At 43.7% G+C, this 20,559-nt stretch overlaps 1 protein-coding gene across 8 annotated transcripts in view; it reads left to right on the forward strand.

Annotated features, from left to right (window-relative positions):
• Nucleotides 1-20,559, forward strand: part of CACNA2D4 (calcium voltage-gated channel auxiliary subunit alpha2delta 4) — a 130,450-nt gene that overhangs the window by 39,860 nt on the left and 70,031 nt on the right. For 5 of the 8 annotated variants that reach the window (XM_026868370.1, XM_026868372.1, XM_026868378.1 and 2 more), the window contains 10 exons: nucleotides 1,107-1,187; nucleotides 3,625-3,699; nucleotides 5,103-5,189; nucleotides 8,720-8,791; nucleotides 12,857-12,918; nucleotides 13,598-13,665; nucleotides 13,801-13,846; nucleotides 15,316-15,413; nucleotides 17,379-17,472; nucleotides 18,808-18,903. In XM_026868370.1, coding sequence (XP_026724171.1) covers nucleotides 1,107-1,187; nucleotides 3,625-3,699; nucleotides 5,103-5,189; nucleotides 8,720-8,791; nucleotides 12,857-12,918; nucleotides 13,598-13,665; nucleotides 13,801-13,846; nucleotides 15,316-15,413; nucleotides 17,379-17,472; nucleotides 18,808-18,903 — 779 coding nt within the window. The remainder of the gene's footprint in view (nucleotides 1-1,106; nucleotides 1,188-3,624; nucleotides 3,700-5,102; nucleotides 5,190-8,719; nucleotides 8,792-12,856; nucleotides 12,919-13,597; nucleotides 13,666-13,800; nucleotides 13,847-15,315; nucleotides 15,414-17,378; nucleotides 17,473-18,807; nucleotides 18,904-20,559) is intronic. The other 3 variants (XM_026868373.1, XM_026868375.1, XM_026868376.1) reach the window with 3 other exon arrangements.

A 20,559-nucleotide genomic window follows, 5' to 3' on the forward strand; every position in this document is an offset into this window, starting at 1 on the left:
TAAATGCTATTTCTTTAAAATGCCCCCTTAATATGACACTTCTTCCTGTTTTATCCTTTCCATTTTCAAACCTAGCCTAATTTGCAGGCCCATAAAGCTTCAGGGTGGAAGAGATTATTACCTTGTCTAGTCTGTGCATTTTATTGCAGACCTTTACATTTCATATAGGTGGTCCTTTGTGAGTCCAATAACCTGTGTTTGGCAAAAGTGTCATTGAAGAAAAGCACCCAGCTCTGAGCTCTCCATTGCAGTTTCTCACTCTGTTAAAAACTGGTGTCTAAATTCCACTTTCAATTTGTCTGACCTCACTTCCCTGTCATAATGGATTTCTCTGCTAGATTAGAAAGCCTGTACGTTTTGGTATCTTCTCTTGGGAAGCATCTTCTACGCTGCAATAAAGTCAAACCTGCCTATCTTTTGATAAGATGAAAAGGTGGAATAATTCAGGTGTCTCATAAGGACATTTCCTTTGTGTTTTGAAACCTATTAGACACTTTTACTGTACCATTTCTAGTTTCTCAGCATCCTTTTAAAATGGTGGATGTTACCTTACCATTGCTGTACAAGGGATAAGCTCTTCATCCAAGTCCTACAAACACTGTCTGCTTTCTCCATCTGAGTCTGGCCTTTATCCATATTAGCACAGGACTGCAGTGGGAGCCTGTGTGTCATTTTTCCATCAAGCTCCCCAGATGCCTGTTAAACAACCAGCTCCCCATTTCATGAGGATTTCATGGATTCCTTTTTCCTAGGTTAACAATTTTGTATTTGACATTTGGTTTAGTTGCTGTTTTGCATGACTGCTTTGCCCTTACTATTATATACATATACTGAATGCAGGGGTTTGCCCTCCAAATTTGTCATGATTTTATGTTACTTCTGAACCATAGAAATGCTGACTAGTATTGGGTAGAAATGTGCCTCTCCATGAACACTGGAGCAACTCCTTGAGACTTTTTGAGGTATGTTAGTTGGTTTTGAATTAATATATTCATGCAAGCCTAGAGAGAACATGTGAGAGACTAGTAGGAAGGCAATAATGTGTATTCAGGTAGAAAGCTACCAAAGTTTTGCTTCTGAAAATGGATTTCTCCTTTGTTTCTAAGCGATCTCATGGCATTCTCCTGGGTGTGGTGGGCTCCGATGTACCACTGAGGGAGTTGTTAAAACTTGCTCCACGATATAAGGTAAGACTGAGATAATCCAATTTGTTAATCTGCACAACAAAGTCACTAGTTATTTTTCCATGGGCCTTACTGAAAAATGATTCATCTGCCTGTAGAAAGAACTATGAGCATAAAGCAAGAGATGCTGGATGCCGTGACGTGTGGTTTTCTATATAGCGTATGAGAAGTCATTCATCACTAGAAGCTCTTAGACTGCTTCAGAAGCACAAGGAATGGATGATCCTGTAGATTGGCAACAGGTCAAGGAGCCTTTGCATCTTGATGGTCACCAACCTAGACCCATCAGAGATGATACGGATCTCACAGCCTATCTCAGAAGAATGAAAGTTTTACATTCAGTTCCTAGTGGACAAAAGCTGCCATGCCAGCTTGCAAAAGAACCCCATAGTTTCACTGTCAATATTCTTAGCAGAAAAACATTCAGAAAAACTGAATGGACTATGGAGAGCCAACTTTTCTGTCATGCCTGGAGGATCCTTTCTCCAGAGCAGCATGAAGATTTCTTGGCAGGACAGTGTACAGGAAGTTGGCTCCCTCTAGCTTGTGCTGTACTTAGGTTATTTGCTCACCAGAATTTACTGCAACTTTCCATTAGCTTTATGTTCAATATATTTTAAAATATCCATAGGAAACTCCCCCAGAGGTGCACTGTTTAGTTTGGTTTCTGCTGTAAATTCTGTGCAGTGACCTTTTCTTCAATCAGTCTGCATACCAGGAGACAGCAAGCACATCTGAGGATCACCATGAAATCAGGCAATTTGAGCCATCATTTCAAGTTTTCTGTTTCTCTTAAACAACTGTCAGATGACTACTACCAGTTAGGCAGTTGTCCAAAATCTGATTGCTGAAGACTCACAGGACTGAAAGCATTGTCAGAAGCTATGAATTTGTGTGGCGCTTCCAGACATGGATGCAGGGCAGACCATTCACATGCAGCTGTAGAAACTGATCCTTTGGGCAACCCAGGAACTATGAGTATCGGGGTGCATGCACTCAGCATGCAAGAGCTAGCTGGTTTGGGTCTGGGGGAACCTTGTATAGGAGTTTTAATTTTTATACACTTTCAGTTTCTCTATAAGACTCATACAGTTTCATCTTCCTCCACATCACTTGAAGGACATTCGTCAGAATAATCTTTCTTCTGAGCCAAGAAGGGACACTGTTCTTTCCTCCAAGCAGTGCAAGGGAAGGAGGGAAAATTATTTGAAGGATTTCTTTATATCAGAGGCGGGTCACCACTTCCCAGAAGCTCTTCCAACTCCAGACTAGTTTCTTAACCTCGGATCATCAACTTGAATCCCCTGGCATATGGGTTACAAAGGGCCAGTTCCAGAGTTACAGACCTTGAGACCTCACACATTTATGATTGCACTTACTGGGCTGGGAAATTTCAGCTTTAATAGGCTAACAAGGAAGCTTGCTATAGTCCTGATCAAATGTTTTGGTTTCATCTTGCCATGCTGAGCTCAGCTCAGTGGGCTTTGCAAAAAAATGTTTTACATAGAGAGAGTCCAAAGTTTTGATCTGGGATGTGTGAAATACAGAATTAATTCCATCCAAAAAGGCACAGACAGATTGTGAATTACTTACCTCCCCACCTCCCTACTGTTATTCCTTCAGGTTTGTCGCTATAGGAATATTAAGTTGCAATATTTTTTTGAAGATAGAAACCTTAGCCATTCTTGTTTTCCTTGAGACAGCTCTTGTTTTGGCAAGCACAGGCTATCAGCAGGTTTTTAGCAGCTCAGGGTTTAGCTGGAATTTCTGTTATATATGGGCTTGATCTGAGTAATTGCTCTCTTGGAAATCTCTTGCAGATCAGGTCAGCTAGTGTCTGCTCTTGTTAGATTATGCTATTCCTTAAAAAGCATTTTAAGACTACAGGCTTGTACAATTGGCCTAGGCTAGGTCTGGTCTTGCCAGCACTGAAACATAATGCAGAGATCCTCTGAAGGCCAACTTGATTTCCATGGAAGCCATCTGTGAGATTCATACTCACTTGTTCATTCACTGTTGTGCATATGTAGTGATGGGTATACAGACCTGTTATCACTGTTTCTGTACTATTTATGACATTCCCCATCGATGCCCATTTTATGTGCAGCACTGCTGGCCCTGCTGTGGAGAGCTTATTTTGCCTCTGGGTAGTAATTGTCCACAAGGACAATCAGACTCTAGGAGGGCATCTTTTTATGAAAATGTACACAGATCAAGTACCTGCCTATCCTTTTGTGCATCCAAGCATAGTCAGCCTGCTCAGATGAAGTGGCCAGAGATCAGGAGGTAAATGGTTTGGGATGCACCCTATTTTCTGCTGGTCAATACCTTTAAAAAGAAAATATTTCTGAATATTGGTGGTGCCGAGTTACCAGTGGCACCCATTAAACAGCGGTGTTTCTAGCTAAAGTACTAACTATTCTAACCCCTCTTTCTTCAGCTGGGTGTCCATGGATATGCCTTTCTGAACACCAACAATGGCTACATCCTTTCACACCCAGACCTCCGTCCTTTGGTATGTATAGCTGTGAATTTGAGAACCTTTTCTTACTTGGAAACAGTGGCTTTCAGGGATGCTCCTGATTTCTCATTCTATTGAGCTGTGAAGTCTAACAGACTCTGGTATATAGGTACCCAGGAGCATGAGGGCCAGAGAAATCAATTCCACATAATGTGTATATGCACACACGTGTATGAAGTGTAAGGCACCCTGCCTGTCTGTTTTCCATAAGAATGCATGTGAGGGCTGTATTTGTGTGCACTTGCTGTACTGTGGGTGCATGTGTATCTGCATCCATGCAAGGTTTCACTGCCAGGCTGAGGAAACAATTCCCCTTGCTTGGGCAGATCTCCTACAAGAAGATTCAGCATGAGTAACACCCCAGTAATAGCTACCCGGCAGCTGTAGTGTTGGATATTTTGGCAATCTGAGGCTAGCAGGGTTCAGTACCACAAATCTTGGTAACATGGTAAATAAAAGACAATTTAGGGACCAGTAGGCTGCAAAGACCTTGTGGGACTTGAGGGAATGGACACAAGCACAATGTTTCTCCCTCATGATGCCTCCTGGAGCTCCAGATTGCACATCTGTCTGCAAACACACAGCCGGCCTCGTTACTCAGATACCCAGGCATGCAATGATTTTACATTTAATACACATGCCTGATGGCACAAATCCACCTGCACACATCTGTAAGTGTTAGTGTGGTTACTAGCAAGAGAAAGTGCCACCACAGGGCTTCACAGCAGCTGTCTTCAAAAAGGCAGTTTTGCACAGGCAGACCACAAGCACAGCTAATTTTACTTCCATATGTGAAGAGAAGGGACACATCGTGTCTCCAGGATGGGGCAAGGGCACTGCTTTATCTTCCACCTGAAATTGGCCTCTCTTAGTTTGCTTCACACCTTTTCCTTAGCCTGGAAGATTACAGGAAAATAGCTCTTTTGCATCAGATAGCCTTAGGTGAAAAACTTACCTTTCTATCGGTGGTGACAAAGCCTAATTCCCAACAGAAAAGATCTGCTGCTGGTATTATAGTGTTAATGTATTGCATTCTTAGCTGTGGGAAAAACCTGATTTCCTGGGGGCAAGTGTATTGTACTGATCTATTTAGAATACTTTCACGAAAGAGGTCATCGCCTTTACCTGCAAGTTTACCTGTGTTCCTGCCCATCCCTTGCTCCTGGATCAACCTCTACCACTTGAACTCTCCTAGTCCCACACTGTCTACATAAATACATACATGGCATGGCACCAAGAAGGCACTTGCATCCAAAAGCTGCCTTCCTAGTCAGAGAATAAATGAGACACCCCTGTTTTTCAAATAACAGTTATTAAAGGGCTAGTTTTAGGAAGTTATCTAGCTGCTTATTTGGGTATTTTTCTTTTTTTTTTTTTTTTTTTTTAACAAATGCCAGTATAAAGAAGGAAAGAAACTGAAGCCTAAGCCGAACTACAATAGCGTAGATCTCTCTGAAGTGGAATGGGAAGACCGGGATGAAATAGTGAGTATCAGACAGTTAATTTAGCCTTTTTTGTAGTTCCTTTCTCTTACTTTGTGTGCCTGTACGGAAGGGGCAGAAGAGTAGCAGGCACTCCTATTTTTTTTCTGTGCCTGACTGACCCTGACTAAGAGAGGTTGGCAGTCTACAAGAGGTCAAGGATGATGCTCCCCTACAAAAGTGCTTGTCTTCCTTCCCCAGTATTAGTTTTCCTTCTCATGGAACAGGGAGGGAAAGCGCTGGCAGGAGTAAGGAAGCACTTGGAGGGAGCTCCAGGGAGCCAGTCTGTGTGTACATGGCCCAAATGCTGCCTTAACACAAAGCCAAGATAGCCTAGGAGTTAGGCAGTGTGCCATGGTGTTACCCATACATGTAGTAGGTGAGATATAGCTGAAGCCACTCAATGAAATCTGCAACAAGGAAGAAAGTACATTCAAAAAGAGACTGAAGCTTCAGTCACTATTAATAATAGACAAAGAGAATAAGGTACTTAGACACTTGAGAAAAACAGATTTCCAGAAACCACCTTATTGCACAGGTGTGGAGGCACTGAAAACAACAGCTGACCAGAGGGAAAAGATCAGAAAATACCTTTCCTGTGGATTTCTGAGCAAAATTATTAAGTGATAAACAAAAAGCATCATGCACTTAACAGCTGCACATTGCTGCATTGCACAACTAGGAACCCAGATATAATGAGAAGGTAGACAAGTTCCTCTGTGAATGGTTTTCTTTTACTCAGAAGAATTAGGAGAGAATAGACACTTAAGTTACTAGGATAAGAACTGAATTTGGAGTAAGATAGAATTACCTGTGGGACACATGCTTCTAGATTGCAGGGGAGACTGCTGAGATAAACAGATCTGATGCTATAGATATCCACTTAAACAGCTAGGACAAAGGAACTGCCCAGCAAGAGGATCAAAGTAGTTACTGCTGCTAGTGCAGGCCGACTACAAAGGGCCACACCAAAGGAACTTGGGAAGTGAAAGAGTGGCAACTTGAGAAAGGAAACACAGCAGAACTGGGTATGAAACATAGAAAGCAAGACAGAAATAAGAGGCTTTACATGCAGTAGAACCGCTAAGATGCAGGTTACCAGTGACTTTGTGTGGGTTCACTGTCTTATAGGAGCTCTGCTCCCACTGTAGTTTTCTCTCTCACTGGAGCCACTTTTAGAGCTGCTCCTCTTTACTCAGTTTGCTATTTAAAAAAAAAATAATTTAAAAAAATCAGGAAATTAGAGGAATTTGGTTTGCTGTCATATTTATTTGGTTAGCAGATTCCTGTCTGACAAAATAACTTTGATACTTGAATGTAAATATGTTGCAAAAGGTGAGGTTTCTCTCTGTAGGCAATCAGAATAAAACCATCCAGTGGAAAAAAAAAAAGTCAAGAGACATGAAAAACAAAGCTACTATGTGTTCATGTACTGCACCTTTCAGAATAAAGGTTGCAGTCACTAAGGGTACAGAGACATTCAGTGACATGAACAATATCTGCAGTGTGACTTCAGCAAGTCTAGAGACTCTTGAGATACACCCACTGCAGCAGAGAGCTGCCAACATTTCAACACTCAGATATGCAGCTATGGTATTAGATCAATGACAGACTCAACATCAGTTGCAGTATAATCTCAGCAACTCTGATAAGCAGCAAATTCAGACTGGAAAAATATGCCCAAGTGCTTATGATGTGTAATACAACCAGCTGCTATAAAGAAATGTAGGGGAAGATGGCACTGTCTGGAAAATACCAATTGATGCACAATAGTACTATCTGCAACTAGGCAGGAAGGAAGTTTGGGCTTGTTTCTAAAGGAACACAGGGCTGTTCTCAGGGTGAAGGGAAAAGGGAAGGGTCAAGTGATCCTCCCCAGCAGTCTAGGAGCTGCTACTTAGATTTTCTTCAGCCTTGACAGAACCCGTGGAGAAGAAATTAGTCTGCAAAGATGTTGAAACTGAGTGGCAAAACACCTGGGTGTCGTGAGACCCCTCAGGTAAATTGTATGTCTGTGGTGGTTTGAAACACAAGCAGATGGGGGAGGATTCAGCAGCACTCATTACCAGTGATGGGGACAACACAGAGTTGCTGCCCTGGAGCAAGAGAGTTTTCTGTTTGGGGTGTCGGGAACAAGTGCTTCTGTGTGCACCAGACTATACCACCGTACAAACTCTGCTACACGTTTTTCAATGTGGAGGCCAGTTGTTGCCAAAAGTGTCCTGCCTAAAAATGACTGAGCAATGGGGGTGAGGGGGCAGACACCAGGACTGTAATTGACTACTCAATGCAGGAAAAGCTATTGAGGAAGAAGCAGCAAGTCAGGATTGTGACACCAACCTACAGCTACTGTCACCTGGGGGCTGGGCACAGGACAAGTAGCCTGTGTGCAGACTAGCTGGAGCTGAGAAGATCCAAGGAGATGTCAGATACCCACTAATTTACCTCTCCACTGCATTATCGGGGCAACAAGAGATGCCTGATGTTCAAGAAGATACGAATGAAGCAACAATATCTGAACTAAACTCAGAATCCATAGAAAATGCTGCAGGTTGTCAGACCAGAACAGATAGTATGCCGTACCTCTGGCAGGAGGTCAAACACTCTTAGCCAAAAAGGAGTAATAGTCAGTGTTTTGATTTCCAAGACATGTGTCTTGGGAAACGACAAACTTTACGTTCAAGGTCTGTAAATAACCCACATCAAGCAGCCATAATAAATAGAACTGTGGCCTTGTAAAGCAAATGCATTTGAGATTGGCCAGCACCTGAATGGAGGCCTGTCTCTGGGAGTACAGAAGAAATTTGTGTGAATGAATAAGTTACTTCCCACCTTTTTTTCTATTCAGACTGAACCAATAGGCTGATATGCTCTGGCAGGCTGGATATAAATTTAAAGCCTTTGCAGTTGTGGAAAAATTCCCTGGCTCTTTCTTTCAAGAGGCTGGGAGTCACTGTGAAAATTATATTTTGCCTTTGAAACCTGGATTGAATAAAGTGGTCTTCTCGCTGCCTACCCTGCTATCATACATTCTTGCTTTGCTGTGTTAAACAGCTGCTTTGCTGCACCTCAGAAGTGTTGCTGAATACAGCCTATAATTTATAAATCACATTTAAAAATGTCCAAGATCTTTGGAATCTGTCTGGGGGAGTTAGTGAGTTTCTCAGGTGTCTCCTCTTCCAGGCTCTCAAAGCACCATGCTAATGACTTTCTGGCTGTCAAACAGTGAAGACTGAAACTTGGACTGGCAATTTCATAGCTTCAAGATCCTTTCCTTTCACTAAAAAGACGTATCAAACAAGCTTTCAGTATAAGCCATTATTATTGTGTGTCACTTATCAGTCCTGACTGAACAAGGATCCTGACCACTGAGAACAGGTTTTCAGTTTAAAAGAAGCAAGAAAGAGCTGGGAGTGTGTGGAAAAACAGTCAATGTTTTCTGCCAGCCCTTGTTCATTAATGACAAGCAGCTCTATTAATTCCTCTTCTGCCCTGCCTGGAGACACTAACACTAATTTTCTTCACCTCTGCAGCTGAGAACTGCCATGATCAATGGGGAAACGGGCTACCTCTCTATGGATGTGAAGGTCCCTATGGATAAAGGGGTAAGAAATTATCCTTCTGTTCAGGTCACACAAGAGAGGGGATGGGAAATGGATGCCGAAGAACCACAAAGGATGTGGTTTTAATGCTCAGCATTTCTGAGTGTGAGGATTTTATTGCTTCACTACAAATATAACACATGTGCAAAAGACATAAAATAGAGCATCGTTACAAGTGCTCTTTATACCTACCGACATTCTGCTCTTACAAAGATATTGGAAATTACTCATAGCTCCCTACTTTGTTAAAGCCAAACCCCATGTTGTTTATAGGGCTGTGAAAGGGACATCTTGAAGAGTTTAGAATGAGGAAAGACTATGCTAGGCTGACCCAGACAGAAGGAGGTTTGGAGGCTATTTTGCAACTCACTTTAACTACCAAAAAACACTCATGAAAACTTTGCCCCTCACTCTGTCAGAATGCGATTTCCTTTATTTTCGATTAAATTTCTATGCAAATATTTGCAGACATTTTAGGAAAAGTCCTAGTGAAATGAAGACTTTTGAATGTTCCCTATCAGCTCTAATATAAGGTTATACATCTTCCATTGGAATCATGCAAAATTGTCTTGTAGGTTTATATTTGCTGGTACTTTTTCATTCAGGTTTATTTAAATCTCCTAAAGATTTTGGCTTTTATAATTTCCTGTTAGGAAGTATTCCAGAGTCCTGAAAGTTACACTCCCCAGAAGTCTTCTATATTTCAGGAAAATTTTCCAACTTTTATACAGACCATTTTTTTCAGGCTGGCTGAACTGCTCCCATGCTAAGCCACAATCAGCACCAATTCCAACAAACTGACTGCTCACAGCCACTGCTGAAATGATGCCATTTCCTAATGAAGACACCCCTCTGCTTCCTCTGAATGATTGTACTGCTGGATCTTGTAACTAAATTATCTTTCTCTGTTCTCAGTGTTTGCAGCTATCAGGTAGCTGTCAATGGCTCTACTCTTCCTCTCTTGGGCATTGCCAACATCTGCATCTGAAATATTGCACACTTTTCAGTCCAAGCAGTTCAAGAATTATTTTTGCTCCCATTGTCTCTTGTATATTTCCTGGTATACAAGTACCAGGGCTTCACTGAATTATTTGAGTACTGTTTCCCTGTAGCTCTATAGAGAGCATCTCTTCTCTGTAACAGGATATTTCTCAACAGGGAGTCCCAAATCTCCTTTCTGCTGTCCCTTCAGGTTTTTTCTCCCTCCCACAGCTGCATGGGAACAGCTACCTTGGTTTCTGTGTTTCTTAGCTATTTTTGCCAGTTGCCATTTTTCCATATGAATCCCGTTCCTTCTTGTCCAGTCTTTCTAATATTTAGGGCTGTTGAGACTTTTTGTCAGTGCGATGAGAAATGTTGTTTTATTTTGTTTTAAAGATCTCTGTATGTAAGGGCTCCTAAACCAGCCTGTTTCTCTCATTAGATCTTTTTCCCTCGATGCCCTGTTGTTTACTGTTTCTTTTTGTTTACAGTACTGCAGCTGGTTCTCACCACATCTTATTTAAGCCCACTCCAACTGATTCTTTAGCATAAAATTTCATGAGAAGCTGTTTCAAGCGCTTTATATAAACCCAGACACATTGCATGTCCTTTATTCATCCATTACCTTTGTTATTCTGCCAGAAAAGCAATCAGGGTTTTCCAGCAAGATCTATTATTTGTAAGTCTAGATTGTTTATTTTGCTAGCTTAACCTCTGTCTCTATGCACCCTCAATAACATTTCTTCTGAGTCATCCAAAACCCTTTTTAGTTCAGTATTTTAGGGACATCTTTCTGCTCCTCTACTCAGGGAAAAAAAAAAAAAAGATAACAAAAAATAGCCTTGGTAAGAGGTATTATCTGTTTTATTCTGCTACTCTGCAAGCATTATGAAGCATAATAGGAGACTGAAGCTGAGTATGTGACAGTTTTACTATTATCAGAACACACACGGAGCGAGGACCAGAAGTGAAACTTAGCAATTCCCACTTCTACTCTGCTAGCTGATGAAGCAGAGCAGTGTTGAAACAAAGAAAGTGCTGACAGAGCCTTGAAACAAAGAGAATGAGGCAGTCAGATGGCAGAGAGAAGGGCTGAGTGAGGGCAATAGAAATGATTGTCAGCCATGTAAACGTTGATTCCCCAGGTTGATCTCAGGAAGGTATTGTGAATGGAGTGAGATAGGGAAAAATAAGGACCAAAGACAAGGGGTAGTTGTTAGAAAAATCTAGTGGCAAAAATGCCTTTGCTTGCATCTAGGATACAAAGATTTGTGACTGTGAAAGCAAAAGAGCAAGGACATGAATAGGAGCTGTGGCAAACCACTGATAATGGCATTAGCCAGGACTGGCTGCTTAGTACAGTGACAATACCAAAACTGGAAATATATGTGTTCCCAGACCACAGGTGCTGGTAGTGAGCCACCCTATCACTGTGCCAACATGCCCCTTTCTTGCCTTCTCCCTTACTCTGTGCTGTGTAGCAGAGTCATGTCTGATCATCCTCAGCTCCTCTTGGCTCAAGGGTGCCCCTGCTTCTCTTCCTTCCCATGGATATGGGGTGATACCTCCAGCTGTCCTGAGGAGGGATATCCACCCACCCTCTCCCTTTGCCCAAACCTGGAGCAAGTGCTGAGTGGCTGCAGGTGCAGAAGAGGGGCAGGTCAGGGGAACAAAGGATGAGCAGAACAAGCCCTGCTGAAGGAAATGGTCTCAGAGTAGTGGTGCCCCTGGGCCATTTTCTACTGCATCCTTTTTCCCAGGGGCAGGCCTAAACCCCAGGCCTTCCCCTCTCTGTGGTCAGATCAGACTGGCAAGGAAATACCTCTTGTACTTTCCCCACAGTCACCAAACCACCACCATTCTATGTTCCTTGGGGATATCACAGTGCTTTGGAACATCTTGACTCAGCAAAAGGTTTGCACCCTGTCACTCAGCAGTACACTGAGCGACCATGTCCATGCATAGAGAGAGAGGGGAGGGAAGGATTTGAGCCGTCCTCCACCTCCTCACCTAACAACACCACCCATCCCCATCAGCCCATCCGCTGTGCACACACACTGTGGTATACTGTGAAGCTAGTGCTGGCTCCCACTTTGTGCCTCACTTCACTTCCACTGCAGCATGGCTTGAGCAGGTTAGAGCAGGCGCAACTTTCCCTGGGGAACACTGAGTTTTCGGTGTTCACTCCCTGTCTCCCACACACATCCTCTCACCTCGTTTTCAGACAGGAGCTGGGATTTTAAACATATTAGGGTTCATATACTGGCATAAGGGTTGGATAGAAACTTTCCAAAAACTTTTCTCCCTTGGAAAAGAATTCCACTGAAATCAACACTTTCCTACAGGAAAAGGCCAGTCTGGCAAACAGCTGAAATTCTGAAGCAGCTTTCAAAAGCCTGGAATGTCTTCAGTTGAAATGTCAGTCTGAAGAAAATATTTTCATGTGAATCAAAATGGCTTGGACTTGAATTAGCACTTTTTAAAAATTTGAAAATGTAATCTTTTTAAGTGATTTTTTTAAACAAAATTGGAATATGTTAATATTTGTCCCAATTTGGCATGAAAGCAAATTCAGGAATCTCAGCATTTCCCACATGAGTGGGGAGACTTGGCCCTGGCTGCCCACCCACACAGTAGGTAGGTTTGTCATCCTGCTTCTCCTCCAACCTCACCTTTCTGTCCTACCTGTCTCACTGAGCTCCCATTCCTGATTAGGATGATGATGTGCAAAGCCATCAAGGTTGCTCTGAATAGCAGGAGAGCTGCAGGGCCGCAGCACATTGGCTTGGAGGGCGTGAGAGGGAGGGCAGCTTTCCCCCCACCCTTTCCTGCAGACTGTGCAGGAGCCCTAGGAGCAAAGAAAGGTTTAACTGAAGTCCTGGATGGAACGACAGAGTGCCTGTCTGGATCCCAAAAGTCACAAGTTACTGAATATGCTGAATACTGAACATTCATCCCTGCTGCCAGCCAGCCCTAGCAGGGTGTTAAGTGTTGGTAATGATCAACTGCTTTTGCTTAGCCTTGAGGAGGTCCCCATTATCACTATGGTCTTGGTCTGTCAGATGGTCTCTCACTTTCTTATTCCAGAAACGAGTTCTCTTCCTCACCAATGATTATTTCTTCACGGACATCAGTGGCACACCCTTCAGGTGAGCAAGGACTCGCAAAACACTGATATGGTCTATAAGTCGTCTGCCATCAGGGGCAGCAAATCAGTCCCATTTCTTCATAAAACTGGCTATGACTCATGAGTAGAGCAGTGTGAATAACTGACTTCTTTGTTCCTGTAGCCATTAGTCTGCAGTCAACTCAAAAGGTATATTATGCTTTATCTGAAGTTCAGAGTCCTAAAGCTATACCTTAGGTGAAGTATGTAGTTTCATTTTATAGAAACGAGACATCTTCAATTTTCAGTTCCACTGAATATGTTTTATGTTCTGGCATATGGCTCTAAACAAAACATTGTTATAAACTGAAAATTATAAAACATCATATAAGAAATCAAGCAAAAAAAAATTTGTGTTTTCTCCCCAGCTGAAATGGTTTGAAACTGGCACAGGTTTGAAAAATGTTATTGTTAACCTGAACCTACAATGTTGGCCAAAAGAAATGTCACCAAAAATGCCTCATAGCCTTACAGATGGATTCCTTAGCCTCTTGTGCTGAAGTCGGATCTCACTTAATCCTCTTTTGATGATGTTCTTTTCTTGAATAGCTGTGGAGGGAGTTAATGTCTTTAAGGGTTATAACTGTAGGGAACGCAGTGTCATGTTTAGGGATTCTACCTCTGCTTGCTGACAAGTCCTCTGTTTTCCTTCCTGCTTGCAGCCTGGGTGTTGTGCTGTCTAGGGGACATGGGGAGTACATTATGCTGGGGAACACTTCAGTGGAAGAAGGTAGGTTAATCTGAAATGGCCATGCTGTCCTAAGGGACAAGGTAGCTACTCTGAACTTCACTGCCTCACTTCTTCACAGCCTGTATCTGCCTGGCTGCTACCTAACTGAATGCTCTATGTATTATCTGGTTTCAGGTTTGCATGACCTGCTCCAGCCAGACTTGTTTTTAGCAAATGAATGGTAAGTGGAGGAAATCCTGTCAATGACACAGGTTTTTGTCATGAGATTTTGGCAAAGTTCCCAGTAATCTGGCTTGAGTTCAGAGCCCTCTGTGGCCTAGAGAAAAAGCAATGTTGTTCAGGGGCTGCACCTGCAGAGATCTGATTGTCTCCAGTCAATTCAGTTCCACCTCTTCCTTTGGGAGATCCCACTAAGGTCTGGCACAACACTCTGCTAAGAGACACCTCCTGAAATTTATGCTCAGTCTTCTGTGCTCAGACATACTTTGTTCCTCCTCATGTTGCTCAGAATTGTGCTACAAAACCTACAGTATGTTAGACCTGTCAGGAAGTTTTGTTGCAAGCTTAGCGAGAGATTGAAATGCTTTTTAAAATCCTAGTTTATTTTTGGTTGGCATTCTTCTGAACTGAGCCTAGACCTAGCTTCTAGTGAACATGGAGGTGATTTATGATCCCTCTTTCAATAGCAAGCATAATTTATGGTTTTGCTTTGTTTGGGTATGAAACTGGGTGAAGCATGGCACTTTCCATTTATTGCTGTGAGGTTTGGGATTTTCATGAGCCCAACATTCAGTTACACCCAGGCACATGAACCCAGCCTGTATCAAAGCCAAAACAATTATATTCAAGAAGCCCTGCAGCCCTTCACACCTCTCATTACATTGTCAAGTTTCATAGGCAGCGCATTTGAGACACAAGCAGTGACTGCTCCTTCTTCACTCCTAACTTGGGGTGTCAGTTTACCACACTTTACATATTCATTTCTTTCAGACTTCTCTCATAAATCACTCCTTTCAGCCCCTTTATGAGTTGTAATTCTCTCTCATAACACCTTCCTCTCCGTTGTCCTGACAATAAAGTGGTCCAAATTGGAAGCAGGATTAGAAGACTGGTTTCTTTTATAATGCATTTGTAATACATTCTCCCACTTCTCAAACTGTGTCGAGCCTCTTGAAGCTGTGTCCCTTTGGGACAGCTTTTGTTGCCACCGTATAATACTTTAAGCTCATTCCTTTTTTTTTTTTTTTTTTTTTTTTTTTCCCATCTCTTAGTTTATCTGCTCCCAACCCAGTTTTACTCACATTGCATGTGACCCTCCACTTTTCAGGTCTCTCCATCACATTGTTATTGTTTATATAGACACAGCTCTACATCTTAAACAGCATATAATACTGATAACTGCTGGAAGGTTTTGAGACTGCTGCATTGCATTGTGAGCTTGTGCTGGAGAACATAACATCAGCTCTATTAAGCACAGCACTCAGATAAATTTGTGTTTGGTTTATTGGTAGAGTTTGACTTACAGCCACATTGTTAGATTTTTGAGTGGGCACAGCATGCAGCAGCAGCAAAATCTTTGCAGCACAAGCGCTCTTGCTGAACTTTTGTTTGCAGTTATTATTTTCCAGGAGCATTTGCTTGATGTGGTTTCTCTTTGTCCTTGCGGACTTCTTCTCCCCTCCCCACCAGGATTTACTGCATCACCGACATTGATCCAGACCACCGGAAGCTCAGCCAGCTGGAGGCTGTGATCCGTTTCCTCACTGGAGAGGAACCTGACCTGGAATGTGAGTGCCAGGCATCAAAAGGGCCCTGCTGCGGTTTTCCTGTACCCATCATGAGGGAGAGGGTACTGACAAACTGATTGGTGTCAGAATGAGCTCCTGTGGCACCTGCTCACGCAGGCAGGACTGAACTCAAGCCCATTTTAATTCACATGTGGAACTGAGCTGAGGATCCACTTACTTGTCTCCATCAGAGGATATTTTTTTCCATTTCAAAGCTGTCACATAACTCGGCCTTAATGAGGTCTCATCATAGGAAATACTGAAAAGTGAAAGGCTTGAATGGAGCTTGTTGGAGGCTGCACACCATGTTTAAGACAGACTGACCAGCTGGCCTAGAAGTGGTGATGGCAGGAGGAGACAGGAAAGCTGCTGTGACTAGTGACTACTCTGCTCCCCAGGGTCAGCATCCTCCAAGGGCTGCATGGTACTGCCTAGACAGATGGGTTCTTTCAGAACAAGGATTATTAATTTTGTTTTCCAAACACAATTTGAATTGATTTGAGGAAAAAATTGTTGCAGACATTATCTTTCCTGCTCCCTCTGCTGCTCATCCCTTGCACCAGGTCCCATTCTCCAGGCAATGTATAGCCATACAAACAGGTAATAAAGCACTGCTATGGAATGGGATCTCTGTCAGGGGGCAGAGGTGGGAAGCTGTGCATGGGAACTCCTCCAGCATTTTAGCTTTAGGATGTCCTTCAGCCCACTTCACTCTCTGCAGCTTCAGACCCCTTAGTTGTGCCAAGTACAAGCTTTTGTATGTAATGCTCCACCTGAGAGGCATAAACTCTTGAGATGAGAATGGGAATCTCTTAAAATTAAACCCAAATGTAATCCAACAATTGTTCATCTCTTGCATGGTGTGAGCAGACCCCTGTAGGCTGTCTTTGGAGGAGGCTGAAAAGAGGAGATGTATGAGTTGAAGAGGCCAGGGAGGAGGACAAAGAAAGTTTCAGGAGAGCTGAATCTGAGAAACATGCAGATTTGGAAGTGCTGTGGATGTAAAAAGGAATAGGATTTGGATACATCCTAGATACGTGGGGTCTGGGAAGGGAAAGATCTGCTGGTGAGCTCTGCTTTTGAGGTCTGAATCACAGCAAGATTGGAGAAATGGATTCTGACAACTGTGACAAAGAAAGTTGGGAGAAAATATCTGGGGAGACCTGTGACCTCAACCCAGTAAGTGGAGGCAGAAACACTGAAATGGGGGGGGACTCCATATAGAACAGCATTGAAGGGCATATTTTCAATATGATAGCCATCACATTCTCACAGCATGAAATGAATGCAGGTAGGGCAATACAGAAATGAAGCAAGTCAAATAAATGCCACCTTAGATTATGCCATTTAGCACATGGCATATCCAAACCTTCCTAAATGCCTCTCAGTCCCAATCCAGGCTGGGCTAGATTTGTAGCCTAGACTGGCTTGAGCATCTGGGGGGAACCAGGACAGGACAGCATTTTGTAAGATTTGTAGGAAGGACAGAGAGGTAACAGAGAAACCAGTGAACACAAGGACAGAGTGGAAGCCATGAAAAAGTCACTAGGGGCTTTGAAGAAGCTTCTTGAGTGGAATGGGGTGTCTGGTGTCCTTCTACATGGCACCTAGAAGAAACATCAAAGCAGGGATTTGAAGCAATGGTTGTGGACAGCCTATTAAATCAAGGAGAAGGTTGGAGTGAAGGCCTGATGAATAACTTAATTTGAAAGCCTCTCCCCCACACTTTCAAATCTGAACCCTTCCACTGAGTTTCCAGAGGAATGATCTTAGATATGACATCTGTTCTGTGCTCTCTGTCATCCAGAGTGGTAGGTCCTGTTCTTAGCCCTGCAAGGAGAAGCCTCTTTTTGTGATGTTGCTTCACTGCTCTGGGCCAGGCAGATGCTCCATAATAAGGAACTCTCTAAGACATGTAGGGAGGGACATATTTCTCTCCTGATTCTTGTTCTCTCTTCTTCTTAGGTGATGAGGAGTTGGTCCAGGAATTGCTGTTTGATGCAGTGGTCACTGCACCCATGGAGGCTTACTGGACAACACTAGCCCTCAATATGTCCATGTAAGTCTATGAGAAATAAATAGGAGCAAAACACGGTTGAAAATGCATCTCCAGATGCTGTGGGTTTATGCAGTGCCTGAAACAGTCACAGATCCTTGCACAGCATAAAAGAAACTTTAGAAATAGCTCAATAACTTTAAAAATAACTCAAAAAGTGTCTCTCAGGAAGTGGACTCCAGCAGGCTGGGCCTTTTCAGGGGAGCCTTTTAGTTTGGTGAGTTTTTCTTAATATCACTGGACGACAGCAGTGGTTTGGATGTGTTGCTGCAAGGGGTGTTCAGCACCAGTTCTTTGCAGCACCTAACTCAAATGCACTGCATTTGCATCTGTAGTTGACAGAATTTGGTATCTCAGGGCACCTGAGGCCATTTCAGTTTAAAGTTATCATGAGTTATTTCCACATGCATCAGTTATCCCTTTGAATGGCTGCAGCGTGGTTTGGCTTGACTTCCTATATGACTGCAGCAGAAGCTCCATCCTAGGTGGCAAGGAATTTTCTCCCTTACCAGCAGCAAAGAAAAGGGTGTTTGATCTTGTCTCTCTTGGTGATGCCTTCAGATTAAGCCTCAGGAAGTGGGTGTACAGGCTGGCTTAAGCAAACTTTCTACTTTATTATTTCCAGAGAGGCACCTTTTGCTTGTAGTATCTAATATCATGTCACACAGATCTACTTTGAGCAGACAACATGCTACTTACACAGATATGTGGCCACAGGACTCCTGTCCATGTTTCAGTTATCGGTATCCCTACCACTAACAGAGCTTGAGGCAGTTGCAGTCATGCTGTGACACTCAATTATCAGCACATCTTTAAACAGCTACACGCACCCTTCACTTCAAGGCTACCACACTGCAGCAGGCTCTCTGCCATGTAGCTGTCCCATCTGTGCCCTTGATTCCTCCAGAAAGACATGCCTGAATCAATCTACTGCTTCAGGTCAGTCTGCTAGCCTGCCCATCCCCTGCATCCCTGAGACAGCTACTCTCTCTCTGCAGGCCCTCTCCCTCCCTCCAGCCTCATGCAGACAGCCTGGAGCAGGGCTAGCAGAAGAGGAACTTATGGTCTACTTAGAAAAAATTAAATGAGCAAACTTCAAAGGTGTGAATCTAGGCAGAGGTCTAAGCCTGCCAACTGTTAGCCAGGAACAACCTGTTGCCATTAGCAGGTAGGAGCCAGTGCCACTCCTGTACAAATGAGTTATATTGCAAATGAACTTGGGACCACCTCTCCGGGTGTGGCTTCTACTTTGAAAGGTCCTCACCCTGAGGCAGCGAGGTGGCTGTTCTTGTTTGCTTCTGTTCTGTTTGCTTCTGCTTGTATGTTTCTGTTCCACAGGGAGACTGAGGCAGGTGTTGAGATGGCATTTCTGGGCACTCGAGCAGGACTCATGAGGAATGTCCTATACGTGGGCTCTGAGAAAATTTCCAACAGGTAAGTCCCTAAACTGCACTAAGGGTTTCTCTCAGTGACTCTGAAGGGGCAGCACAAGATCACCACCAGCTTTAGAAATGTATTTGGGGAGACAGAAAGGAAAGGAGCAACACCTTGGCGGTATGGGTGCTGATTTACAGAGTTGGGATAGTAGGGGTCCTTTGTTTGTCTTCTGGTCTTTTTGAGTTTTTCTTAAAATACTGTCCCAAAGTACATTAATTTCATTGGAAACCTTCATTACTCCCTGACTTCAGTCATCTAAGAGGAAATGTCCACAGTTACTATATATCCCCAGGACCATTTTGCACTTCAGAGGCTCTGCACTCCAGTGCCTTGATGACATTCCAGCTTGGCTAGGTTTGATCTTTTGGTCTCAATTCCTCTTCCAGGTTTGTTCTGTTCTGCCTCTACATTGCCCACATTGCAATAGTATCCCAGTGCCTTCCAGTGAGGCATTAAGTGATGTGACTGACATCTGTGATATATGATTCATTCTCTTGTCCTCTCCCTCAAGGCAAAGGTGTGTGTTCAGGGGAGGGTTTTGACATGGAAAGGGTATAGTTTTCTTTTTTGTTGTGTTTTGAATACGCAGGCAGGTGCACGCTGCTCTAAGAAAGGACAGGTCAGAGGCACATCAGCAGATGGAACAGAAAGGGACAGTGTTGGTGGTGGTCCTTAGTTTCTTGGCAGCTGTTTCTGTCTCTGAGTTCCCCAAACGTGAGTCGTACATTCAGGGCAGAGAGCTCTGCTGGGCCTGAAAGGTGACACTTTGTCAGCCACACTCTTCACGGTTTTGAGGCCCTCTGGGTAAGTCAGAGTAGTCAGGCTCTGGTGACAAGGGAGAAAATGACGTGTGCTATAGGAGGCTGATATGATGATTCCCTATCCCACACTGCTCATCGGGAGCATCATTCAGTGCTTTTAAACAGCCACAGTCACCACACTGCAGTGACAGACCCCACACATCACTCAAGGGGCACCTTTGGAATCCTCTGAAAGGAAGGAACCGTATAAATGAGTAATTATCGTTTGCCAAAATATACAGCAAAACGAGAGCCTGAAAACAAAGGGGATTCATCAGGCAAGACATAGTGACCTCCAGGGAAGCCACTGACCTGATTTTCACAAGGTGTCTCCTGAGCATGCACTGCCTGTCTTGCCATGCCCTCAGGACCCACCCTCTCGCCTTCGGGAGCACCCATTTCCTCAAGTACTTCATTCCGTGCATCTCTAGGAGTTTAGAATTTAGCCACCAAAGCATGACCTTCGGGTTTTAGTTTTTTTTTGTTTTGGGTTGTTTGTTTTTGGGTGGTTTGTTTGTTTGTTTGGGGTTTTTTGTTTGTTTGGTTGGTTGGGTTTTTTTGGTAGGAGACTGTCAAATTCCCTTTTCTCACCTGCTCCCCACTCTTCTGCAGTAATTAACAGCCTTCAACTGGCCACAGGCCAGCCTGGCTTCCCTCGCCCGCCTGTTCGCGCCCGCCGTGCCTCATTTCTCAGGCCTAGCCCTGCCCTTTGCCCCTCACGGCGTAACCTGCCAGGCCTCCCGCGGGGCAGGAGGAGGAGGAGGTGGACATCTTCCCTCCCTCCACAGCACTAAGCCCCAGAGCCCTCAGCTCTGCCGCCGCCTGGGCCCTGCCGGCCCGCGGCCTCCCCCCG

Source organism: Athene cunicularia, assembly GCF_003259725.1.
Source record: "Athene cunicularia isolate RWA chromosome 1 unlocalized genomic scaffold, athCun1 chr1_part2, whole genome shotgun sequence".
In the NCBI taxonomy this organism is placed as follows: Eukaryota; Metazoa; Chordata; class Aves; order Strigiformes; family Strigidae; genus Athene; species Athene cunicularia.